The 27,964-nt window shown below is 44.1% G+C and overlaps 1 protein-coding gene across 1 annotated transcript in view; it reads right to left on the bottom strand.

Annotated features, from left to right (window-relative positions):
- Positions 1 to 25,625, bottom strand: part of LOC135462984 (aminopeptidase N-like) — a 53,496-nt gene extending 27,871 nt beyond the window's left edge. The window contains 2 exon segments of the mRNA XM_064740309.1: positions 22,689 to 23,312; positions 25,505 to 25,625. Coding sequence (XP_064596379.1) covers positions 22,689 to 22,989 — 301 coding nt within the window. The 5' untranslated portion in view covers positions 22,990 to 23,312; positions 25,505 to 25,625.
- Positions 25,626 to 27,964: the final 2,339 nt, after the last annotated feature.

Genomic DNA, 27,964 nt, shown 5'->3' with positions numbered 1-27,964 from the left:
GGCGAGGGCAGGACAATCCATAAATTTGGTTGCAGCTTAATAACACAGATATTAAGAACATGAGAATTTTATCCATTTGGAAGAACAAAATGATGAAAATTAAAGTCCTTGTACTTGTCATCAAAGTGGATCATAAAACTCACGATAGGAGTCATAAATTAGATGAAAATTAATTTAAATAAACGTGTAATTTTTGTTTTAAAATATTTTTGTCGCTCTTCCATGTGTTAATTGTCGTAATTGGTGATTATCGCAAATGTTAAATATCGTAAGTGTTGATTGTCGTAAGTAAGTGCTGTTTGTCGTAATTGTTGATTGTCGCAGTTGTTGATTGCCGTAAGTGCTGATTGTCGTAAGTAAGTGCTGTTTGTCGTAATTGTTGATTGTCGCAATTGTTCATTGCCGTAAGTGCTGATTGTCGTAAGTATTGACTGAGGTCTACTCTTTGCAATGGAAGATTATTCACAGTCCCCAGAGTGTTTATTATGGTTCCATGAAGTGATTTCCGCGCGTCTGAAGCGATTAGTGCCACCTGACGTCAGGGGGAAGGAACCAGTCAATCATATCGTCCAGTAAAGCGGATACATCATTTTGCCCTGGGACGTCATATTGTTGTCGTGATGACCTAACTTGGAGCGGGTCGTGGTCCAGTGGTTATCTGTGTTTGCCTTTTAGTTGCCATAGGACAATTGAGGGGCGGGTCGTGGTATAGTGGTTATCGGTGTTTGCCTTATAGTTGCCATAGGACAAATGAGGGGCGGGTTGTGGTATAGTGGTTATCGGTGTTTGCCTTATAGCTGCCATAGGACAAATGAGGGGCGGGTCGTGGTATACTGGTTATCGGTGTTTGCCTTATAGCTGCCATAGGACAAATGAGGGGCGGGTCGTGGTATAGTGGTTATCGGTGTTTGCCTTATAGCTGCCATAGGACAAATGAGGGGCGGGTCGTGGTATAGTGGTTATCGGTGTTTGCCTTATAGCTGCCATAGGACAAATGAGGGGCGGGTCGTGGTATAGTGGTTATCGGTGTTTGCCTTATAGTTGCCATAAGACAAACGAGGGGCGGACTCAAAAACGACCTTGGGTACCTGTGAATCCCTCGTTGTCAGCGTTTATGGGCCCTGGGTGACAATAGGCGGTGTTTATGAGCCCTGGATGACAATAAGCAGTGTTTATGAGCCCTGGGTGACAATAGGTGGTGTTTATGGGCCCTGGGTGACAATAAGCAGTGTTTATGAGCCCTGGGTGACAATAGGCGGTGTTTATGGGCCCTGGGTGACAATAAGCAGTGTTTATGAGCCCTGGGTGACAATAGGCGGTGTTTATGGGCCCTGGGTGACAATAGGCGCTGTTTATTTTGTTTTACATTATTATCACCACTAGTAAATTTCGAACACAAATGTTGAAGAACGCCGAGGTCGCTGGGGTCACGGTGATGAGGCAGGAAGTGATGTCAGAGAACACAATCAGTCTCAACGTTTGTCTCTAACAATACTTTATGCACGTGCATTTTCGCTATCTAGAGTATGAGCAACATGATTCTAACCAAAATCTGAAACAATTTTATTGATGACTGCCGATTAAATACTTCCGCCGGAGGAGACAAATGATGAGGCTAAACCTGCGTGTCACAGGTTCCCAAGGTCAAGCTTGTCTAGTGGTGACATTGACGCAACGCATGCGCAGTACGCATCATCATCAGACCTGTCTCACGGAAATCCAGCAGTATATTCACCATGTCAGAGATTTATCGGTCAATATCCGATAGGTAAGAGAAACTTACGTCATGTATATCACGGTGTCCATTTGTTTTCCTCCACCCATAAAACTGATCGCTATCGCGTCAGTGAAAAGGCTTGAGTATGTTTTCTAGGAACATCTAGCCAAGTAGATAAATAAAAAGATAAATAAGTCGTGTTAATTGGTCTTTACCTTCTCAGTGACAAGAATGCGAGCCTAGAGAAGCTTGAAAAATGACAATTACCTTCTCATTCACACAAGTTTGGGAGCCTGGGGAAGTTTGACAAATGACAAATACCTTCTCAGTGACAAGCCTGACAGCCTGGGGAAGTTTGACAAATGACAAATACCTTCTCAGTGACAAGTCTAACAGCCTGGGGAAGTTTGACAAATGACAAATACCTTCTCAGTGACAAGTCTGACAGCCTGGGGAAGTTTGACAAATGACAAATACCTTCTCAGTGACAAGTCTGACAGCCTGGGGAAGTTTGACAAATGACAAATACCTTCTCAGTGACAAGTCTGACAGCCTGGGGAAGTTTGACAAATGACAAATACCTTCTCAGTGACAAGTCTGACAGCCTGGGGAAGTTTGACAAATGACAAATACCTTCTCAGTGACAAGTCTGACAGCCTGGGGAAGTTTGACAAATGACAAATACCTTCTCAGTGACAAGTCTGACAGCCTGGGGAAGTTTGACAAATGATAAATACCTTCTCAGTGACAAGTCTGACAGCCTGGGAAGTTTGACAAATGACAAATACCTTCTCAGTGACAAGTCTGACAGCCTGGGGAAGCTTGACAAATGACAAATACCTTCTCAGTGACAAGTCTGAGAGCCTGGGGAAGATTGACAAATAACAAATACCTTCTCAGTGACAAGTCTGACAGCCTGGGGAAGATTTCCAAATGACAAATACCTTCTTAGTGACAAGTCTGAGAGCCTGGGGAAGCTTGACAATGACAATTACCTTCTCAGTGACAAGTCTGACAGCCTGGGGAAGTTTGACAAATGACAGTTACCTTCTTAGTGACAAGTCTGACAGCCTGGGGAAGATTGACAAATAACAAATACCTTCTCAGTGACAAGTCTGACAGCCTGGGGAAGTTTGACAAATGACAATTACCTTTTCAGTGACAAGTCTGAGAGCCTAGGGTAAAAATCTCCTCTAGAAATAAATTACACCAATACCAACAACACGTTGTGAAAATTCTTCTCTTCCTGGTAAATTACACATATCTGGAACATAACTCGTGCATATGTCTGCTTTAGAATACTAGTTCGATCGATTTGTTTTCTAATGGAATGACTTCAGTCCTGAACACCCAGATAACTCTTCACTCTGACCATGTCATGTTCGGCCGTTTTGGTGAAGGAAATAGTAACAGTTAAATCTTTTGCATTTTGTATGCTAAGTATTTCATTTTCATAAGACACCACACCGAAACCAAATATATTTCACCGGCTTTAGGAGCTATGTTTAGAAATGTAGCTAATATCATGGAGAACTTAATGGGTACAATGTTTTTAAACCCAAATTTTTTTTTGCAATCTCGTCTATCGTGCTCAAAGGTACCTGACCTACCGGGAGTGGTGTGTGTGTCGAGAAGGTCCTGCTCATGGGTACCCTGACCTACCGGGAGTGGTGTGTGTGGTCGAGAAGGTCCTGCTCATGGGTACCCTGACCTACCGGGAGTGGTGTGTGTGGTCGAGAAGGTCCTGGTCATAGATACCCTGACCTACCGGGAGTGGTGGTGTGTGTGGTCGAGAAGGTCCTGCTCACGGGTACCCTGACCTACCGGGAGTGGTGTGTGTGGTCGAGAAGGTCCTGCTCAAGGGTACCCTAAATTACCGGGAATGGTGTGTGTGGTCGAGAAGGGCCTGCTCATGGGTACCCTGAATTACCGGGAGTGGTGTGTGTGGTCGAGAAGGTCCTGCTCATGGATACCCTGACCTACCGGGAGTGGTGTGTGTGGTCGAGAAGGTCCTGCTCATGGATACCCTGACCTACCGGGAGTGGTGTGTGTGGTCGAGAAGGTCCTGGTCATAGATACCCTGACCTACCGGGAGTGGTGTGTGTGGTCGAGAAGGTCCTGCTCACGGGTACCCTGACCTACCGGGAGTGGGTGTGTGTGGTCGAGAAGGTCCTGCCCATGGGTACCCTGACCTACTGGGAGTGGTTGTGTGTGGTCGAGAAGGTCCTGCTCATGGATACCCTGACCTACGGAGAGTGGTGTGTGTGGTCGAGAAGGTCCTGGTCATAGATACCCTGACCTACCGGGAGTGGTGTGTGTGGTCGAGAAGGTCCTGCTCACGGGTACCCTGACCTACCGGGAGTGGTGTGTGTGGTCGAGAAGGTCCTGCTCAAGGGTACCCTAAATTACCGGGAATGTGTGTGTGGTCGAGAAGGTCCTGCTCATGGGTACCCTGAATTACCGGGAGTGGTGTGTGTGGTCGAGAAGGTCTGCTCATGGATACCCTGACCTACTGGGAGTGGTGTGTGTGGTCGAGAAGGTCCTGCTCATGGATACCCTGACCTACTGGGAGTGGTGTGTGTGGTCGAGAAGGTCCTGCTCACGGGTACTGTGACCTTACCGGGAATGGTGTGTGTGGTCGAGAAGGTCCTGCTCACGGGTACCCTGACCTACCGGGAGTGGTGTGTGTGGTCGAGAAGGTCCTGCTCATGGGTACCCTGACCTACCGGGAATGGCGTGTGTGGTCGAGAAGGTCCTGCTCACGGGATACCCTGACCTACCGGGAGTGGTGTGTGTGGTCGAGAAGGTCCTGGTAGATACCCTGACCTACCGGGAGTGGTGTTGTGTGGTCGAGAAGGTCCTGCTCCATGGGTACCCTGACCTACCGGGAGTGGTGTGTGTGGTCGAGAAGGTCCTGCTCATGGGGTACCCTGACCTACCGGGAGTGGTGTGTGTGGTGGAGAAGGTCCTGCTCATGGGTACCCTGACCTACCGGGAGTGGTGTGTGTGGTCGAGAAGGTCCTGCTCATGGGTACCCTGACCTACCGGGAGTGGTGTGTGTGGTCGAGAAGGTCCTGCTCATGGGTACCCCTGACCTACTGGGAGTGGTGTGTGTGGTCGAGAAGGTCCTGCTCATGGGTAACCCTGACCTACCGGGAGTGGTGTGTGTGGTCGATAAGGTCCTGCTCATGGGTACCCTGACCTACCGGGAGTGGTGTGTGTGGTCGAGAAGGTCCTGCTCACGGATACCCTGACCTACCGGGAGTGGTGTGTGTGGTCGAGAAGGTCCTGCTCATGGATACCCTGACCTACCGGGAGTGGTGTGTGTGGTCGAGAAGGTCCTGCTCATGGATACCCTGACCTACCGGGAGTGGTGTGTGTGGTCGAGAAGGTCCTGCTCACGGGTACCCTGACCTACCGGGAGTGGTGTGTGTGGTCGAGAAGGTCCTGCTCACGGGTACCCTGACCTACCGGGAGTGGTGTGTGTGGTCGAGAAGGTCCTGCTCACGGGTACCCTGACCTACCGGTAGTGGTGTGTGTGGTCGAGAAGGTCCTGCTCACGGGTACCCTGACCTACCGGGAGTGGTGTGTGTGGTCGAGAAGGTCCTGCTCACGGGTACCTTGACCTACCGGGAGTGGTGTGTGTGGTCGAGAAGGTCCTGCTCATGGGTACCCTGACCTACCGGGAGTGGTGTGTGTGGTCGAGAAGGTCCTGCTCATGGGTACCCTGACCTACCGGGAGTGGTGTGTGTGGTCGAGAAGGTCCTGCTCATGGATACCCTGACCTACCGGGAGTGGTGTGTGTGGTCGAGAAGGTCCTGCTCATGGATACCCTGACCTACCGGGAGTGGTGTGTGTGGTCGAGAAGGTCCTGCTCACGGGTACCCTGACCTACCGGGAGTGGTGTGTGTGGTCGAGAAGGTCCTGCTCACGGGTACCCTGACCTACCGGGAGTGGTGTGTGTGGTCGAGAAGGTCCTGCTCATGGATACCCTGACCTACCGGGAGTGGTGTGTGTGGTCGAGAAGGTCCTGGTCATAGATACCCTGACCTACCGGGAGTGGTGTGTGTGGTCGAGAAGGTCCTGCTCACGGGTACCCTGACCTACCGGGAGTGGTGTGTGTGGTCGAGAAGGTCCTGCTCAAGGGTACCCTAAATTACCGGGAATGGTGTGTGTGGTCGAGAAGGTCCTGCTCATGGGTACCCTGAATTACCGGGAGTGGTGTGTGTGGTCGAGAAGGTCCTGCTCATGGATACCCTGACCTACTGGGAGTGGTGTGTGTAGTCGAGAAGGTCCTGCTCATGGATACCCTGACCTACTGGGAGTGGTGTGTGTGGTCGAGAAGGTCCTGCTCACGGGTACTGTGACCTTACCGGGAATGGTGTGTGTGGTCGAGAAGGTCCTGCTCACGGGTACCCTGACCTACCGGGAGTGGTGTGTGTGGTCGAGAAGGTCCTGCTCATGGGTACCCTGACCTACCGGGAATGGCGTGTGTGGTCGAGAAGGTCCTGCTCACGGGATACCCTGATCTACCGGGAGTGGTGTGTGTGGTCGAGAAGGTCCTGGTCATAGATACCCTGACCTACCGGGAGTGGTGTGTGTGGTCGAGAAGGTCCTGCTCATGGGTACCCTGACCTACCGGGAGTGGTGTGTGTGGTCGAGAAGGTCCTGCTCATGGGTACCCTGACCTACCGGGAGTGGTGTGTGTGGTGGAGAAGGTCCTGCTCATGGGTACCCTGACCTACCGGGAGTGGTGTGTGTGGTCGAGAAGGTCCTGCTCATGGGTACCCTGACCTACCGGGAGTGGTGTGTGTGGTCGAGAAGGTCCTGCTCATGGGTACCCTGACCTACTGGGAGTGGTGTGTGTGGTCGAGAAGGTCCTGCTCATGGGTACCCTGACCTACCGGGAGTGGTGTGTGTGGTCGATAAGGTCCTGCTCATGGGTACCCTGACCTACCGGGAGTGGTGTGTGTGGTCGAGAAGGTCCTGCTCACGGATACCCTGACCTACCGGGAGTGGTGTGTGTGGTCGAGAAGGTCCTGCTCATGGATACCCTGACCTACTGGGAGTGGTGTGTGTGGTCGAGAAGGTCCTGCTCATGGATACCCTGACCTACCGGGAGTGGTGTGTGTGGTCGAGAAGGTCCTGCTCACGGGTACCCTGACCTACCGGGAGTGGTGTGTGTGGTCGAGAAGGTCCTGCTCACGGGTACCCTGACCTACCGGGAGTGGTGTGTGTGGTCGAGAAGGTCCTGCTCACGGGTACCTTGACCTACCGGGAGTGGTGTGTGTGGTCGAGAAGGTCCTGCTCATGGGTACCCTGACCTACCGGGAGTGGTGTGTGTGGTCGAGAAGGTCCTGCTCATGGGTACCCTGACCTACCGGGAGTGGTGTGTGTGGTCGAGAAGGTCCTGCTCATGGATACCCTGACCTACCGGGAGTGGTGTGTGTGGTCGAGAAGGTCCTGCTCATGGATACCCTGACCTACCGGGAGTGGTGTGTGTGGTCGAGAAGGTCCTGCTCACGGGTACCCTGACCTACCGGGAGTGGTGTGTGTGGTCGAGAAGGTCCTGCTCACGGGTACCCTGACCTACCGGGAGTGGTGTGTGTGGTCGAGAAGGTCCTGCTCACGGGTACCCTGACCTACCGGGAGTGGTGTGTGTGGTCGAGAAGGTCCTGCTCACGGGTACCTTGACCTACCGGGAGTGGTGTGTGTGGTCGAGAAGGTCCTGCTCATGGGTACCCTGACCTACCGGGAGTGGTGTGTGTGGTCGAGAAGGTCCTGCTCATGGGTACCCTGACCTACCGGGAGTGGTGTGTGTGGTCGAGAAGGTCCTGCTCATGGATACCCTGACCTACCGGGAGTGGTGTGTGTGGTCGAGAAGGTCCTGCTCATGGATACCCTGACCTACCGGGAGTGGTGTGTGTGGTCGAGAAGGTCCTGCTCATGGGTACCCTGACCTACCGGGAGTGGTGTGTGTGGTCAAGAACGGAGCGAATGTATTAATGGTACGGTGAATTATTCTGACTGGATTTATGCTGTGCTACAGCTGTGTTACAACAAAAACTTATACAATCAGACCGGTTTACCATAATCAGTGTTATGTTGTGAATACGTGTTAGGCGATTTCAAAATAGTTATGTTTATTGTCTAATTATTATGCCTTATACTAGCGGATTAATACCTGGTGGAAAGACATGAGTTCCGAAGTTCAACCTGATCATCAGTTAGGTTGACTATGACTGGAGATGACAGATTTGTTACCCTGGTTTCTCTTTTACTCAGAATGTCATATATGGCGGACAGTGCCAAGCGTTTGTCATCGGAACACGCCTTGCAATTGAAGTAGTCATGTATATTGTGACAGATGTATATATTGTAGAAGTGTGTACCGTTCTTGTCTAAGAAGATGGACGTTTCATTAACGTCTTAACTTGCACGATGTGGAGGGGAGGGGGTTAGAGATGTGGTGGGGGGGGGGGGGGGGGGGTGAAGGAAGGGAGAAATGTCGGTAGAAACAGCGCACGCCGTTATAGAGCACATGTACTTGACAACTTTCGGACAAAACGACCTGGATGTGTGCGAACGATCATACTGATCAGGAACTCCGCTACTCGACTCCTGCACTCCTAACACATGCAAATCTAACCTCCAGGCGTTATATGAGAAAAACGTATATTCAATTACATCACACCGGAAGTACAAACAGCCAGTAACCAATTAACAGTTAACCACTGTTCGGTGAATCCGTTTGACGTAAACCGGTCTTAAAAGCTAAGAAAATCTAAAGATCGAATAAAAAGTGGTTTGTGGCATATGCTATACAGTCAGATATCTAGGCTTAGACTTCGGAGAAAAATGAAGTTACCGCATCCTTGTACACTCATTTTTGACTAAGACTGAGGTTGACGGCGTGTGTACAGACGGAGTATCCTTATGCGTGCACCAGAGCAGCTGGCCTGAACAACATCACTATATTGCAACTATCACTTTCAAAACGCACTTAGCCAGTTGAGTGAGTGAGTGAGTGCTTGGGGTTTAATGTCGTACATCAGCCAGTTGAGCGAGTGCTCAGGGTTTAACTTCGTACATCAGCCAATTGAGTGAGTGAGTGAGTGATTAGGGTTTAACATCGTACATCATCCAGTTGAGTGATTGAGTGAGTGAGTGTTTGGGTTTAACGTCGTACATCAGCCAATTGAGTGAGTGAGTGAGTGATTGGAGTTTAAAGTCGTACATCAGCCAATTGAGTGAGTGAGTGAGTGAGTGAGTGCTTGGATTTAAAGTCGTACATCAGCCAGTTGAGAGAGTGAGTGAGTGAGTACTTGGGGTTTAACGTCGTACATCAGCCAGTTGAGTGAGTGTTTGGGTTTAACGTCGTACATCAGCCAATTGAGTGAGTGAGTGAGTGATTGGAGTTTAAAGTCGTACATCAGCCAATTGAGTGAGTGAGTGAGTGAGTGAGTGCTTGGATTTAAAGTCGTACATCAGCCAGTTGAGAGAGTGAGTGAGTGAGTACTTGGGGTTTAACGTCGTACATCAGCCAGTTGAGTGAGTGTTTGGGGTTTAACGTCGTACATTAGCCAGTTGAGAGAGTGAGTGAGTGAGTGAGTGAGTGCTTGGGGTTTAACGTCGTACATTAGCCAGTTGAGAGAGTGAGTGAGTGCTTGGGGTTTAACGTCGTACATTAGCCAGTTGAGAAAGTGAGTGAGTGAGTGAGTGAGTGCTTGGGGTTTAATGTCGTACATCAGCCAGTTGAGTGAGTGAGTGAGTGCTTGGGGTTTAACTTCGTACATCAGCCAGCTGAGTGATTGAGTGAGTGATTAGGGTTTAACATCGTACATCATCCAGTTGAGTGATTGAGTGAGTGAGTGCTTAGTGTTTAACGTCGTACATCAGCCAGTTGAATGAGAGAGTGAGTGAGTGCTTGGGGTTTAACGTCGTACATCAGCCAGTTGAGTGAGTGAGTGAGTGTTTGGGGTTTAACGTCATACATTAGCCAGTTGAGAGAGTGAGTGAGTGAGTGAGTGCTTGGGGTTTAACGTCGTACATTAGCCAGTTGAGAGAGTGAGTGAGTGAGTGAGTGCTTGGGGTTTAACGTCGTACATTAGCCAGTTGAGAATCGTGTTCAGTGGAAGCGGCAAGTGCAACATTCGTATGCTACTTTGAACCACGATTGCTATTATTATAATAATTATTATTATTATTAACCACACAGGTGTAAAAATTGGAAATGTGTGCTTGTGTTATGCTTAAATATACGCTTTGGTGTGTGTATCCGCTGTGTGTATATCTGACAGCCTTCTCCTTACCCCCCGCCCTCCCATGTTATATATCCGCTTAGGTGTGTGCACGTATATATCCGCTGTGTGGCTGTACCATCACTCTGACTGATAGCCTTCTCCTTGTCCCCTTGTTTGAGCCCTAGTAATGTTTTCTATCATTAGTAATTACTAACGCATCTATTACCATTTCTCTCTACATAATCCTGCATACAACAATTTTACTTTTCCCAACAAATATGTAAAACCACCATCATACAATGTTATTTCCGTATGAAAAAGGAGCAAAAATATATGTATACGCGTAAAGTTTAACTCTCTCTCGTAACCAAATAAAGTATGTTTAAACTAAGTACGATTGATTGGCGTTCAAAGTTGATAATCAGAAGACCTGTTTAAAACACAGACCTGAACCACCTTACAGTCCCCACAGTACACACCACTATGTCAATAAGGCATAAAGACGACATCACGTAAAAATGAAGCAATCAATAGTGTCTATGTTATAGGCATGACATCGAACTCAAATTTTAAACTCCTAGTCCGCGAACGATTTCTTGGTCAAATATAAACATAGCTATCTCTGTAGCGCTTTGATTGCAAACCGCTTATGAAAGTCCCACAAGCAGGCCATCCTGGACGTTTTAGATAATTGCAAAGATTTTAACCTTTAACACTGCGTGGATTGTCTCATTTAAACTTGAGTTTGTCATTCTCATTAGACAGTAATGATACATATTTCGCCCACCCCCCTAACCTCACCCCCCTCCTTTCACCCCCAACCTTCTAAGCTCGGGCTGTAATAACCACCAGAATGCGTCAGATAGCTTATGCTTTGCCTTGCAGTGGTACATATCACTCTTTAGAATGAAGCCAGCAACATAATCCAGGGCATGTATGTACGAATGTATGATGACAGAACAGGTAGGAGAAATCCCAAGGACAAAAAACGTGTTGTCTAAGAGGCACAGGGAACTTTCTCTACCACTTTTTTCTTACATGAGCTGATTAAAGTTATTTACTTAACTAGTGTTATTAAGTTACTTCTGTGACTAGTGCTTTACGCGGTACCGTAGAGAATATCACATATACGACGGCGGGTAGCTTTATAGCGAAAGGAATCTGGGTAAAGCCTGGGGAGATCCACGACCATCCGCAGGTTGCTGACAGACCTGCCCAGGTACAGCCGGAGAGGAACAAAAATATTCAAGTTTAAGTTATTTGATTAAAGTATCACTTTTTCAATGGAAATTGTTCTATTTAGGTACGTTTTACATTCATTTGGCAGTTCATTTATGAAATATTGATTTTATCTGTTCCTATAGTTTCTGTTGTTCATTTTACAGTATAATGAATGTGGAAAAGCTTAAATTTTAGAACCTACGGAACGAAATGGACAGAATAAGGATTTGAAATTAACAAACACAGCAGACAATGTTGGTTTAAACTTTGATTTAAATTCCGGGATTATTAGCATATAGAATACTGTCTTCAAAAAAGTTGGATTTATTTTTTTAGAATTTTCAGCCCAGAAACCAGCATTTGGAAGTTGGATTCTAAAGTTAGCCTATCTGACCATATTGGTTTTTGCCACTTAGCGCTCATACACAGCATTGTTTCATCATTTCAATTGCATATACACATAGATTTAGGATTGCACTCGCCAAAAAAACCCTGAAACGTATTATTTAAAATTAAGCAATATGGACGTGACCTCAGTGATACCGCCTGGGTCACTACAGAGCAATGTAGATTCTGGATGTGACCTCAGTGATACCCTCTGGGTCACTACAGAGCAGTGTAGATTCTGGATGTGACCTCAGTGATGCCCTCTGGATCACTACAGAGCAGTGTAGATTCTGAATGTGACCTCAGTTATGCCATCTGGGTCACTACAGAGCAGTGTAGATTCTAGATGTGACCTCAGTGATACCCTCTAGGTCACTACAGAGCAATGTAGATTCTGGATGTGACCTCAGTGATACCCTCTGGGTCACTACAGAGCAGTGTAGATTCTGGATGTGACCTCAGTGATACCCTCTAGGTCACTACAGAGCAGTGTAGATCCTGGATGTGACCTCAGTGATACCCTCTGGATCACTACAGAAAACTGTAGAGTCAGATGCTTTAAAAACATTCTACCCAATTGGAAGAACTCTAAAAAATATAAATCCAACTGTTTTCATGAACAGTGTTTAATGGTCTCTCTCCTGATTTACGTGATAAAATATTTTAGTGTTTTCGTTGCCTTTACGTCCGTGTATTTTTCTTTCGCCATGTTTTTCATCGAAGTCACGCAAGAATAACAAGCATTTACAAAGTCAAAAAGAATGCTTTCTAGCAGAGTCCTCATCCCAACCACTCCCTCTAGCTCCTCTACACGAAAAACACATTTTCACCTTTGTTAGACTACCAAAAGTGTTTGTATTTAAACTCCTATCGTGCGCAAGACGGATGCGTTATTTCTCAAGAATGCTTTATTTGATGGCACACTCGCGATCGTGCGCGCGACAAACAGCGGATAAGTCTCGTTTTGCTCAGAGACGAGGCCAAAAGAACGGCAGACAAGAAATGCTTTCTGTAGCACGAACGCCGTTTTCAACAAGTATTACAATATTTTTACAAGCAAGAATGAAAGAAAGACGAGGAAGAAAAAAAGAACAATATTCATTCAAAACAGATCGAAATAAACGACGTTGGCATACATATCTACCCGATGTGCCTCTGTCAGAGGTGTACAATACACAAGTGTTACACAATGTCACGTGCGGTACACATGACGCTTGTGTCCTTTGTGTACAGGCCGTGGAGAGAAAAGCCGATATGTAAGCTTTCTTACACAATGAACAACTGGAGACGTCAACAACGTCTTGTAAGCATTTGCAAACACGGAACTACAATAGACAACGCCTACAACTTGTAAGTATTCCCAGACACGGAACTACCACAGACAACGTCTATCTGTTTATATGTTTATATGTCTGTATGTCTATTTGCGCGTCTGTCTGTCTGTCTATATGTTTAAATACCTGTATATCCATCTGTATGTATATCAGTGTGTCTGCCTGTTTGTCTATTAGTATATATGTCTGTATGTCTATAAGTCTATCTGTTTGTCTGTCTATATGCCTGTATGTCTATTTCTATGTCTTTTTGTCTGTTTATATGTCTATCTGTATGTCTATCAGTCTGTCTGTCTCTATGTCTATATGCCTTATGTCTGTCAGTCTGTCTGTCTGTCTGTCCGTCTGTCTGTCCGTCCATTAGCCTGTATGTCTATCTGTATGTCTATCTGTATGTCTATCAGTCTGTCTGTCCGTCTGTCTATAGGCCTATATGCCACTATGTCTATCAGTCTGTCTGTCTATTAGTCTGCCTGTCTATAGGTCTATATGCCTGTACTTCTACCAATCTGTCTATCTCTCCATATGTCTGTATGTCTATCTGTATGTTTATCAATCTGTCGGCCAGTCTATAGCTATATATGCCTGTATATCTGTCTGTATGTCTATCAGCCTGTCTATATGTCTGTATGCATACATGTACATCGCAGTGTCTTGCATTCGATAAGCATATGGAAATGAATAATGTTTTGTTTTTTTCAAGCATCGGTAGCTATAGAATAAATAATATGCAGAGCACATGTAAAAGGCTACGGCATTGGGAGTAAAATCAGTACAGCGACGGCGGTGTGGTCGTTCGCAACTGGTCATTTACCTGAGCCAGGATTTTATTCTGACGGTTCATACATAAACAGTAGCAATGTACACCTTTTTAATATTTAAAGAAATAAGGAATACGGAAGTGCAAAAGAAAGAAAGAAGTAAAGATTAAAGAAATGCAAAAGAAAAAATAAGGAATACAGAAGTGCAAAAAAAAGGAAAAAGGAATAAAGACGTGCACAAAGAAAGAAATAAGCAATAAATAAGTGCAAAAGGAATAAAAAAATAAAGAATACAAGCGAAAGAAATAAGGGATACAGAAGTGCAAAAGAAAGAAAGAAATAAAGAATAAAGAAATTCAAAAGAAAGAAATAAGGAATAAAGAAGTGCAAAAATAAAGAAATAAGGAATAAAGAAGTATACAAATAAAGAAAGAAATAAGGAATAAAGAAGTATACAAATAAAGAAAGAAATAAGGAATAAAGAAGTGCAAGAGAAAGAAAGAAAGGGTAACTGTGACTGCGCTAAAACGTAGACAAATCCGCTTTATGTTAAGGATGTGTATACTATAACACGTATTAGGTTTTAGTTAAACATTTAGTTCCTTTTCCCAGACAGTTTTTGGATGTGATTTTACTGAGGCCAACAAAGCACGCTGTTCTCAGTGCTATAGTGTTGGCTACTTTAGTCCTCGTGTATATCGTGTATGTAGGTATTAATCAGGACAAAAGAGTTGTTTACCCATGCATGGCTGGCTGTATCACAATAGAAGCCGTTCAGTAATTCATCTGGCTGGCAAACACCTCAGACAACAGGCCCGACCCGGTGAGGACGTGTGCGAGACGCCTAAATCCCCGGCACCAGGATTCGTATTTAAATTACCAGTGCTTACAAAGGTAAACCAAGAAAAGGATTGAGGCGGTGTACAAAGTTTAAACTTCCTAGCCCAAAACTTTTAAACTGTGGTTATGTTTGCAGTTTTGATCGAGGCATTTTATAAAAGTGAGGCAATGGCTTAATAGACACCTCATAAGGATGACCGGTGGGGTAGAGGTGTAGGGTGGAGGTGTGGGGTGGAGGTGTGGGGTGAGGCTATGGGTCGGGTGGGGTGTGAGTAGAAAAGTACATTTAACTATTGATAAACAATATATGTTGTACTCGTTTAATTTTTCACATCGTGTTAAACAATCGTCACATAAATAAATTACCTTTTGCAGACGTGTGAACGGTATATAGTCATTGACAAACTGACAACGTCACTAGCTTGTAGACCATCCGGGTGACCATATGTATATTCGACAGTCCCTTTTTATCATAGACCGAAAACTAACGTCTTTATTTCAAAATGTCGTAAATCATCGGTTGAATCTCGATTCAAACTTTTTCTTCCTCTGCGGAAGGTCTGCCCGCAACCAGACTCATTTTTTCCGAATTTTCCCTCTATTAGCTGACGTATGCACTTTCACAAAATGCCACCCTTGGAAATGTATGTAAGACACTTGGGACGTTGTTTGGTTAACATCGTAGTCTCAGCTACAGCGAATCTTTTGAGAATTTAACACTGGTCTTAATCGTTCCGCTTTAATAACGACACATTAGTATGGCAGACATACGTGAAAACACAGGAACGTGTCAGACAGTTTTAGTCTGTGAATAGATTTAGTGAACAGACAAGTAAAGGCTAGTTTTAGTCTACGAACAGATATAGTGTACAGATAAGTAAAGACTAGTTTTAGTCTATGAACAGCTTTAGTGTACAGACAAGTAAAGGCTAGTTTTGGTCTATGAACAGCTTTAGAGTACAGACACGCAAAGGCTAGTTTTAGTCCATAAACAGCTTTAGTGTACAGACAAGTAAAGGTTAGCTTCAGTCTATGAACAGCTTTAGTGTACAGACAAGTAAAGGCTAGTTTTAGTCTATGACCAGATTTAGTGTACAGACAAGTAAAGGCTAGTTTTAGTCTATGAACAGCTTTAGTGTACAGACAAGTAAAGACTAGTTTTAGTCTATGAACAGCTTTAGTGTACAGACAAGCAAAGAGTGGACAACAGGATCCCAAGCTAAGTTTCTTCGTACATCTGAACAGTAAGGTGATTTAGAAGCTTTGATATGAGACAGGTTAATTTATAATAATATAAATAGGCTAATAATTAAATTAACTTTGTTAAACAATTATATATTATTTATTAAAACTGAGACAGACGAAAGACTTATAATGACTACACTGACCCACTGTGGTTTCTTTTCTTTCTTTCTTTCTTTCTTTCTTTCTTTCAAAATGCAGATTGTCGTGATCAAAGTGATGCAGCGTGGAATTTGAGTCGTTCTTGAGCGTATTTGAGACTTACACCTAATCTTGTTATACGTTCCAGCCACCTGGTCGGAGCTATCTGATCTAACACAGCTGGCAGGTACAATGAGCAGGTATGTAGGCCATACATAACCTAATTTTCCATGGTGCGATTTGCAGGATTCAACAAACCTAACATGCGAGCTGTCAACTCGATTTTTGTACAAACATACGAATGGAGCACATTAGGTACTATTTTAAGTTCGAGAAATCGCGTGCGCCGTGTTGCGTCGACAAGTCGCACCACGTGATGGGGATTTTCCGGTTTAGACACTTCCACTTTTAACTTTAAGAAAAGGATAAATGATATACATGTAACCATGGCTATTTCGGAAGAGGGTGGAAAAAAACCGAAACAACAACAGACATTTTGTTCTGATGTTCTTTCATCTGTAATTCTCAGGGGCCATGAGAAGCGACATCGGAAACATGATGTAGTGGCGCGTACCTCACGAACATATAGCTAAAAGGTAAGACAGGGTCTTACAGTTACAGAAATGACTCGCACCTGATTGGTTGAAATTGTACAAAACGGCGGGGCTTTTTAATTTTTCAATGTGCGCGATCTTGCCTTGCACAGCGATATCTCGGTCGTGCTAAATCACAAAATTACAAAGGCATGCTTTACAACGGATCCATTTTACAAAACTCTCCCAAACTTGTATCAAGCGCATTTACAACCTATCCATTTTACAAAACTCTCCAAACTTGTATCAAGCGCATTTAGGCCTACCACGGTGCTGTATGTCCTGGAACGTGAGTTTTGATTGACGACTGGTATATGAGTGTCTGTAACGACTCATATATTCACTATGCGTTGTCACTGATGTTATACCATTTGTTCCGTACGATGATGTCGTAAAACGTGACCTAGCGCACACTTTTATAAAACGTAGAATATCGGAAAAGTATATTAGTAGTTTTCAAACATGACGCTGACGCTGGTTTATGGCGCCATAAAGAGACATATCTGCAAGAAAGAGACAAAAAAAGTCAAACATATACTAAGCGAGTTTGTGAAAATGAGCCAAGGATGTTAAGTTCTTGTAAGATATTTATCTTTCTGTTTCAATCACTGGAACGCTAAGTGACAAAGACCTGACAGTTGGTCAAAGACTGGCAACACTGTTGATCGCCAAACTAGAAAGCAGACAAACTGTCAGCTACAAAATCTCGGGGTTAAATCCGAGTATCAGCTTATTAAACGTATGCACTAACCTCTCGGCCACCACAGTCAGGTCATTACTTTTTGTTATTGTAACAAGCACTTGCACTGTAGCCAGGTATGGTATGTAGATGACATTTGTCGAAGTTAAACGATTCATTGATATCATTAACATTTCTCGAGCCGTAACGAAACAACAAGAATAACAAGAAAAGTCAACAGCACAAATCAGCAGAATTACAAAAATAAGCCATATCAAGATGATTAAGTTGCTGATAAGTCATTGATTTTTCTTGTTGTTTGAATGAGTTTTAGTTTTGAACATAGATCCAATCTTTAAAAAAAACACCAAGGGTATCCCAGTGCCAGGCACTGCGCCATCTCTCGTGGTACAGTTTTCAAATTGCCGTGTTTATTACGTATACATTATCGGGGATAAGTGATGTAATACAAAATTCTGACGAATCAAATCGCTCTCGCCTGTTTAAATGAAGGCGTGCGTCCCGCACCCTGGTACAAATGAGAGTCCGCGCTAGACAAATGGCCTAAAATGCGACTGTCACCAGGATATTGCCGTTTTAACACATACAAATCCGGTGACGGCTGTGCGTGAACCTCAACTACACACAATATCGTGTATCCAAAAAACGCACACACAAAAGTTGTGTCTAGGCACAATGGTTTTGTTTTCGTTTGCCTCAATGATCAGTTTTGACAGCTTTATAGAAAAACAACAACAACGGATACATAAAAGAGTTTCTGGAGATACCTGGCATCTAATTTATGTGCGAGGTTACGAAAACTTACTGTGCAGAAATAGTGAAGGTGCAGTGCAGCGGAACGGTTAGAAGTCTGACATGATAGCGCCATAGACACGTAACACAATATGTACGTGGTACACCACAACAGAGTGAGAGAGACAATAGGACACCTGACATTACCTGAGGCAAAATACAGCTTTATAAGCAATGCCAATTGTTAATCTTCGCTGTTGTTTCTTTTTTACCTAATTATGTAATCCATTTATAACTGGTTTTATTTAAACATCCGCTAAAACTTCTCCGATGGCTCGTCACCATATGGCTATAATGCCTATGTGGAGTTCAATCACGCACTCATTCATCCATTTCAATCGCTAGGACTCACGAGAAACAGGATCAAAACCGGCCTTGGAGAGATTGGATAGAGTGTGTTGACTTTTTTCGCTCTCACACCATGTGGGACCTTAATGACAATACCCTAATTTTTCTAATTTTTTGCGACAAATATCAGTAGTGCTGACAGCAGAATATCATATTTCTTTATCAGCTTTTTGGAACAGTAAATATATGAGTATGTTGTTCATGAGATGGCCTAACCATATGAGAAAAAAACAACTATCCCTGCTACAGTTACACGCATACGTGCTGAAAAGAACAGATCAGGTGTTCTAAAAATTAGAAGAAATAGGGTAAGCTATGAATGACGCTAATGCAGTCAAGCCTTCAATGGAAATCACGTGTCGCCAAAGTTGGTCAGTACTTTGCCATGAGTCAGTGGTTTACCCCAGGTACTCCGGCCTCTGCAGCCGTAAAACTGACCGCCATCGTGTGTCAGTGAAAATTTGCAGTCAGGCGTTAAACAACAATGAAATCAAATAAACAATTTGAGTGAAAATATTTGCCAGGACATAACCGGGGTTTGATTGCCACTATCTCAAGTATTTATTTTATGGGTGTTTTACTCCGCACTCAAGAATATTTCAGCTATACGACGTCGGCCAGCATTACGGTGTGAGGCTACAGCAGAACCCGGGAGAAACTCCGCGGGATGCTGGGCGACCTTTCCACGCACAAGTGTAACGACGAAGTGTTTAGATCCTAAACACCCGTGTAAGTGAAATAACGACGCGACTCAACTGCAGTTGTCAGCGTATGACGGCGAATCTTCAAGTCGCCCAACGATCAGCGACGGAAACCAACTACGTTTGACCAGGTGATTTGAGTGGAGTGGAGTCGCGCTCTAATCTCTTGTGCATGCCAAGCTCTAATTAAACCACGATTTCGTGTGTCCGAGCTGGTCATTTAAACCACTATCTCGTGAGTCCGAGATGTTCACGTAAACCTCAATCTCGTATGTCCGAGCTGTTTACGTGAACCGCAATCTCGTATGTCCGAGCTGTTTACGTGAACCACAATCTCAAGTGTCTGAGGTGTTCACGGAAACCACAATCTCATGTGTCTGAGGTGTTCACATAAACCACAAGCTCGTGTGTCTGAGGTGTTCACGGAAACCACAATCTCGTGTGTCCAGTGAATAAATGAATATGTCATAACGTCACGATGACAATATTTCAACCATGTCAGGACGAGAACACGATGACAACCATGTCAGGACGAGAACACGATGACAACCATGTCAGGACGAGAACACGATGATAACCATGTCACGACGAGAACACGATGACAACCATGTCACGACGAGAACACGATGACAACCATGTCACGACGAGAACACGATGACAACCATGTCACGACGAGAACACGATGACAACCATGTCACGACGAGAACACGATGACAACCATGTCACGACGAGAACACGATGACAACCATGTCACGACGAGAACACGATGACAACCATGTCACGACGAGAACACGATGACGACCATGAATCAATATGGTTCATATATGGATATAAAAATGGCAACATCCAAAACCAAACAAAAAGACAGACGTATTTAAATCATTTTCGAAAAGAAGCAAGTGTCTAAAATATGTAAACCGCTTGCAATTTTTAGATGAATTTTTAAACACATTATGCCGAATAACCTAATTGTGTTTAATATATTTATTTATTTCATTTAATTGGTGTTCTACGCCCTACTCAAGAGTATTTCCCTTATACGACGGTTGCCAGCATTATGGTGGGAGGAAATCAAGCAGTGCCCGGGGGTAACCCACAAATGTCGAACGAATAAATCCACAAGATATATAAAATGACCTTCGGATAAGATGGCCGATAGGTAAACAGCATTTAGGTACACATTGCTCTACCCAGTACCAATGAGATGAACATGAGATAGGGTAGATCAAATTTGTGTTGAAGGGAGTTAAACCACTGCAGCTACCACCGCGTGATGAAAGGACATATTGTATAAAAGATGAACACAGAGAGTAAAACCAGACCAGCGACGACAGTGTGATAACTGGGAAATGGTCACACGTAACCGGTGAAATACGGCCTCTTGTCAATTTACCTCACTTGAGGTTTTATTCTAACTGCCCACGTAATACCTTAAATAGAAACAAACTTCACGCACCATACCACCGTGGTTTAAGCAGAGATAGGTGCAATTTGTTAGGAGCCACAGGTCTAGTCAGTCGCAACAGGCGTACGAAAGTTTTCGTCAGTGGTCAACATGACGGCAATAGTGCCCTTTCATGCTGAAATCTGTCGGTAATAGATTCCATGACGATTACACCGGCATTTGCTAGAAAGAATCAACAACGGAATCAAATCGCAGCTTTCTTGTGAGCCCATAAGGGACGAATGTCCGTATCGAACTCCGGCGAAACACTAACCCAATCAAGCCATGTTCATTCTCCCATAAAAGTGACAACAAGAGACCAACTACTTTCTTCTCTCGGCTACGCGACACATGGCGATCCAGCATGAACGACCAAGTACTCGAGCTTTACAAAGTTAGCCTCGTCACTGCGGAAGTTACAGTTAGACAACAGCGTTATTGAATTTGTTTAATTATGCATTTTGACGTCCGGAATACGAAGAGTAGACAGGAAGAGTAATTCATCATCACATTACAGTTGTATAACTCTTCAGCTTTATACAGTGACATGTACGCTTACTGTTACGGTAGTTCGGTTATTAAAACGGTCTGAGGAAAGATGATGGGGCCTAGTGTGTCATCCTCACCCCACCATCCACTGTACAAATTGTCAAAGTGATTATACCCTCTAGTGAAAAATAAATCGGACATTTTAGAACTGTAACAGTATTCTAATACACTTGACTGGTGATTTAGAATGATTATGAAGAAATATCCAATTATGAAGAGGATAGCGATGGCATGACGATGATGATGTTTACGATGATGATGACGACGTTTAAGATGAGGATTTTTAGCGTGATGATTTTTACGATGATGCTAATGATGTTGCTTACAGTGATGATGATGCTTACGATAATCCTGATGTTTACGGTGATAATGATGATGTTTACGGTGATGATGACGATGACGACGGAGAAAATGGCTGTGATGAGGCCATAATATACTGTGACGTAACGATGATGCGTGTACGTAGACAATAATAAATCAATAAAGTAGGTAATGAAAATAATGATGATGGGAATGAGATCAGATGAAAATAAACGTATGTTGTACCAAAAAAGGAAATATGCAAATCAGAAGTTGACAGTGAAATTAGCACTAGAACTTGTAATCAACAAATCTTATCACACACCTGTAGTAGGTGTAATAAGGGTAGTCAGCAAATCTTACCATACACCTGTAGTAGATGCAATAAGGGTAGTCAGCAAATCTTATCATACACCTGTAGTAGGTGTAATAAGGGTAGTCAGGAAATGTTACCATACACCTGTAGTAGGTGCAATAAGGGTAGTCAGCAAATCTTATCATACACCTGTAGTAGATGCAATAAGGGTAGTCAGCAAATCTCACCATACACCTGTAGTAGGCGCAATAAGGGTAGTCAGCAAATCTTATCATACACCTGTAGTAGGTGCAATAAGGGTAGTCAGCAAATCTTATCATACACCTGTAGTAGGTGCAATAAGGGTAGTCAGCAAATCTTATCATACACCTGTAGTAGGCGCAATAAGGGTAGTCAGCAAATCTTATCATACACCTGTAGTAGGTGTAATAAGGGTAGTCAGCAAATGTTATCATACACCTGTAGTAGGTGCAATAAGGGTAGTCAGCAAATCTTATCATACACCTGTAGTAGGCGCAATAAGGATAGTCAGCAAATCTTACAACACACCTGTAGTAGGTGTAATAAGGGTAGTCAGCAAATCTTCCCATACACCTGTAGTAGGCGCAATAAGGGTAGTCAGCAAATCTTATCATACACCTGTAGTAGGTGCAATAAGGGTAGTCAGCAAATCTTATCATACACCTGTAGTAGGTGCAATAAGGGTAGTCAGCAAATCTTATCATACACCTGTAGTAGGTGTAATAAGGGTAGTCAGCAAATCTTACCATACACCTGTAGTAGGTGTAATAAGGGTAGTCAGCAAATCTCACCATACACATGTAGTAGGTGCAATAAGGGTAGTCAGCAAATCTTATCATACACCTGTAGTAGGTGTAATAAGGGTAGTCAGCAAATCTTACCGTACACCTGTACTAGGTGCAATAAGGGTAATTGCATTAACCAGTACATTTAGTAAATATAACAACAAAACAACAATAAATAAATGCGCAAATAAATGAGTGAATAAACTATCAAATACATGTAAATGAATACATAAAATGGTGTTGCTGTACTCACAGTGATCGTTTTCTTTCGCCATCTCCAGGCAGGCCTGCCACTGGGCTTCTGGGGTCGGCTTAGTTGCCCCTCCCCCGGGATAGTTACAGTGACATTCGAATTTGCGTGCCGGGGACGCGAAGTGGACTATTACACCGACCCCTACAGCAATCAGGATAGCTAGCAAGGCCAAGACAAATCCCATGGCCGTGCTTATGCGGCAGCCTCCACTTTTGGGCCTTGAGCCAGACTCGGTCAGCTGCGTCCGACTGCTGGTGGAACCCTCCCCATTCAGGTCACTGAACTCGTACGATTCCTTCATTGTCGTTGATTAAACCGGAGAGTGCAACTTAGCGTAATAAACGTCACCGATGTGACTGGAATCGACGTAGTTGACGTCACAGATGTAGCGCGGCGCGCAAAATCTGCAGGGTGCCGTGATGTGGTTCACACTGATGAAGAGCCAAGTGTGTGAGGGGTGTGAGGGGACCTGACTGAATGTTACAGGTAAGTCGACCAGGTGACTTACACAGTGTATCAGCCAGATAAATTATCCAGGTAGAGATATGAATTTATTCAAACAGGTAAATCACAGGAAATTCCACAGGATAAGAACAAAATCTGTTGTTTGAACTTGATCAACACCTGTGGAAAAAAAGAGAACAGAGTGAAATCAACATTCACAGGCAAAATGAACAGGTATGGTTATTGTAAACCAATGGAGGTGGGAGGTTGGGGAGTTAAGGCCTAGTGTATGCGTGTGTGTGAGGCGAGGAAATGGAGACAGTATCATCTCACGGATATATTAAGCACACATCGGGTCTCATATTTACTGCAGAGCTTATACAAACAAAGCAGGATAACCTGGAGAGCACTTGTAAATCCCTTTTTCGTTTATCACCTGTTTAACGGCCCTAAGGAGCTTGCCATTGCTAACACTCGGAGCATATTCCTTTGTAAATGTCTTCATTCTGACACTCTACATTTGTCTGTGTAAATGGCGTCATCTTTGGTTATGCAGTTATAACATAGGGGTTGTCTCTTTCACAACACTCCGTTTACAGATTTTTGTGCGTTAATGACTTCCCTTTGTTGACAACCATCTCTGACGGGTATAACGTACATGTATTCAGAAAAAAAACATCTCCGTAAGACAGTCGGCGTGGATCAGGAGTATTTATAGCTACAGGGTAAATCTTCGTACGAGGCAAAGTTGCAGTCCTGTAAGAATCTGCCTCTGGTTACGTCCCATTTTACTGTGTGCCACTCCGAGAGAATTATACCAGCCTGTACGCATATCATACATATATCTTACATCTTTGTGGAAAAACTTTTCAAGATTGACGTTTCATGATTGACTCATTAGATTTGAGTGTTGTTTACGGTATTTTCCAGAATATTTAGAATACATATATATGACGGCGGCCAAGTTTATGGGTGGAGAAACCCGCAGTGCCGGTGATAAACCCTCGACCTTCGGCATGTACCTGACAAGCATGCTTATCAAACGCCTGATTTATTTCCAATAATATACTAACAGCAACATTAGATCGATAGTAGCGGAGATCTTGGTAGTTTGTTCACTTTCTTCCTATCAGCGAAATAATGCACAGATCAAATTATGGACACTGAACATGTAATTTAACACATTTAGGATTCTTTACTTCTTCGACGGCGGTCATTTTTATGGGTGGAGGGAACCGAAGTGCCCGGCGTAAAGAAACCGACCACTGGAAAGTTACTCAGGAATTTTTACACATATGGACACAACATTGGTCGTCGACAAGTGGACGACAAGCGGCCGTCGACAAGTGAACGACAAGCGGCCGTCGACAAGTGGACGACAAGTGACCGTCGACAAACGTTTTACCGCACAAACGGCCACGCGAGCGCCACTGATCGATTACTGTCACCTAGGGCCCTCAGACAGTGAGGGCGGGCAAATCTAGAATCCCTCTGTCCATGTGAACAGGTAATATAAGTCAAAACAGCATGTAAATCTCAGCTATAGGCTTATATTGATATGCATCAAGTAATCTTATCACGGGCACGCCATTAGTACACATGCACCTTCAGCCTGAGTAAGAAGCCACTGTTTGCGTAGTTACTTGTTTATTTATTTATTTATTTGATTGGTGTTTTAAGCCGGACTCAACGGTATTTCACTTCTATAACGGCGGTCAACATTATGGTAGGAGGAAACCGGGGAGAGCACGGAGGAAACCCAGGACCATCCGCACGTTGCTGACAGACCTTTCCAGGTACTGCCGGAGAATAGGTAGAGAACAGGTAGAAGCCAGGAATAGGTAATATAACGCGAAACAGACAACTGTGCACGTAAATCTCAGCTTTATATTGACATCAAATAATCTTTCCACGTGCACATCATTACTAAGTACACCTGTACCTTCCGTCTGAGTAAGAAATCACGAAATCATTTGTCTTTCACTGTTTAGTTTCCAGGGCTTAGTAGAATTTCTATTTTTGTATATATTCGTCCATGCCAATATTTTTCACAGAAATTGTTTGTGTACTTGTCAATATTTATCTTATTTTCTGATTATTTCTCGGAGATTCTGAATAGAATTTCTTTTGTCCAAGGATAGCAAATGATGACATTTCTCAAAGATAATTTTCTATGATTATTTTCGGCTGGACAGTACAGTATGAAATGGTCCTCTTAATTTTAACCGAATATTTCACATTTTCTTACATACATGAGGATTGATTTCTTAGAAGTCGTTCCACATTCCACTTTCTAGTTGTTTTTTATATGCGAATATCTTCATGCTACAAATTTACAGTGCATGAAAGCTCTGATATTATATGTGACTTACCGCAGCGTGGCCACAGGCCCGGCCAGAAATGTCTTAGACGGCCTGTGTTCCCAAGCACGAAGGCAGTATTACAGGCGCGAAGTGCCGTGGATAGCGCCAGGCGATCACCGGCACAATTACAACACAACAGCCTGTCTCTCGTTATCAATCACCGCCAGCTTTACACCGAGGTCCAGTCCACTCGGCGTTGCATTTCAACTATCTGCGGGGGTGATCAGGTTGTGAAAATGTACCTGGGTGAGTTAATTACCTCACGGAACGAGAGAGCTACTAGCCTATTAGGCGAACAAATTTGTAGGCGGGGCTAAGAGGATTGTGTTACCTGACAATCACCAGTATGAGGCGGTTAACGCCGTGTCCTGACCACAGAGTTATAATCCCACCATCCCTGATATCCGTCTACCCTCTTTTCTTCATACACCTTGTAACCGGACCACTTGTGTCTAATTGTGTACTATATAAAACGTACGTTAATTAATCCTACAGGAAAAGTTTATTTCTTTATCTGTTTAATCGTTGTTATAACGTCTAACGCCGTGATCTTACTTTTACACAAATAAACCTATCAATATCTTCTACATGGTAGAAAAGTGGAAACTACTTGAGGTGTTAAATTACGCTAGAATGCGACAGCTACACTTTTTACATAGCAGCCCAGAAATGTATGTATGTATGTAATAATTTATTTAATTATTTATTTGATTGTCTTTTTACGCTGTACTCAAGACATCTGACTTATACGACGGCGGCCAGCATTATGGTGGGAGTACGTATGTAATAAATACTTCTTTTTTTAATTTATTTGCTCTTTGATGGGTTTATCACTGGATAACTGCTGCGTATTTGTTGAAATCGATTGAATCAGAAGTCTTGTGAAATTTGTTTTTGTTTCCCCAATACTTTGCATGCAGTATGAAGAAAAATAATAAAACGATAAAGCCCAGACTGTTTGTTCTATGTTTCTTTCATGGACCTGTTTTCTCCTCAGTTTAGCTCTATTCTTTCCACTGAAAAGTCTTCTAAAGAGGTTTCGTGTTTAAGCGATGTCAGGGACTAAACTGTGGTGTGTTTGACTGAGAGGATGCCGTTGTTAAGTGGTGTCATTAATCGGGGACTTAGATGGGAGCTTTGTTTAAGTGGTGTCAGTGTACAGGGACTGAGAGGGTGTCCTGTTTGATATGGGTGTCGTGTTTTAGTGTACAGGGACTGACAGGGGTGCCTGCTTAAATAGTGTCAGTACACAGGGACTGAGAGGGTGTAGTGCTTTAGTGGTGTCAGTATACAGGGACTGAGAGGGTGTGGTGTTTTAGTGGTATCAGTATACAGGGACTGAGAGGGTGTGGTGTTTTAGTTGTGTCAGTATACAGGAACTAAGAGGGTGTCGTGTTTTAGTGGTGTCAGTATACATGGTCTGAGAGGGTGTCCTGTTTGATATAGGTGTCGTGTTTAAATGGTGTCAGTATACAGGGATTAAGAGGGGTGCCTGTTTAAATAGTGTCAGTATACAGGGACTGAGAGGGTGTCGTGTTTAAATGGTGTCAGTATACAGGGACTGAGAGGGTGTCGTCTTTAAATGGTGTCAGTGTACAGGGACTGAGAGGATGTCGTCTTTAAATGGTGTCAGTACATAGGGACTGAGAGGCTGTCGTGTTTAAATAGCGTCAGTGTACAGGGACTGAGAGGGTGCCGTGTTTAAATGCTGTCAGTCCACAGGAACTGAGAGGCTGCCGTGTTTAAATGGTGTCAGTACACAGGAACTGAGAGGCTGCCGTGTTTAAATGGTGTCAGTATACAGGGACTGAGAGGATGTCGTGTTTAACTGGTGTCAGTACATAGAGACTGAGAGGGTGTCGTGTTTAAATAGCGTCAGTATACAGGGACTGAGAGGATGTCGTGTTTAACTGGTGTCAGTACATATAGACTGAGAGGGTGTCGTGTTTAAATAGTGTCAGTATACAGGGACTGAGAGGATGTCGTGTTTAAATGGTTTCAGTATACAGGGACTGAAAGGGTGTCGTGCTTAAATGATGTCAGTATACAGGAACTGAGAGGATGTCGTGTTTAAACAGCGTCAGTATACAGGGACTGAGAGGGTGTCGTGTTTAAATAGTGTTAGTATACAGGGACTGAGAGGATGTCGTGCTTAAATGGTGTCAGTACACAGGGAATGAGAGGGTGTCGTGTTTAAACAGCGTCAGTATACAGGGACTGAGAGGGTGTCGTGTTTAAGTGGTGTCAGTATTTGATCATATCTGATATAACTAGAGAGTATTTTGTGGGGTGTCAGGCGTGATTTCAAACCAGTGTGATAGGGTAGGGTCTCATGTATGGCGTCAGTATGCGATTGAGTGGAGTGTCATGTCTGGTGTCAATGTAATGGGGTTTCTATCAACCGTAATTAGGTAGAGTGTCGTATAAGATGTTAGTATTATGTGATTGGATGGAGAGTTATGTCTGGTG

Source organism: Liolophura sinensis, chromosome 2 (genome assembly GCF_032854445.1).
Source record: "Liolophura sinensis isolate JHLJ2023 chromosome 2, CUHK_Ljap_v2, whole genome shotgun sequence".
NCBI classification, from domain to species: domain Eukaryota; kingdom Metazoa; phylum Mollusca; class Polyplacophora; order Chitonida; family Chitonidae; genus Liolophura; species Liolophura sinensis.
This window is presented reverse-complemented; position numbering and strand designations above follow the sequence as displayed.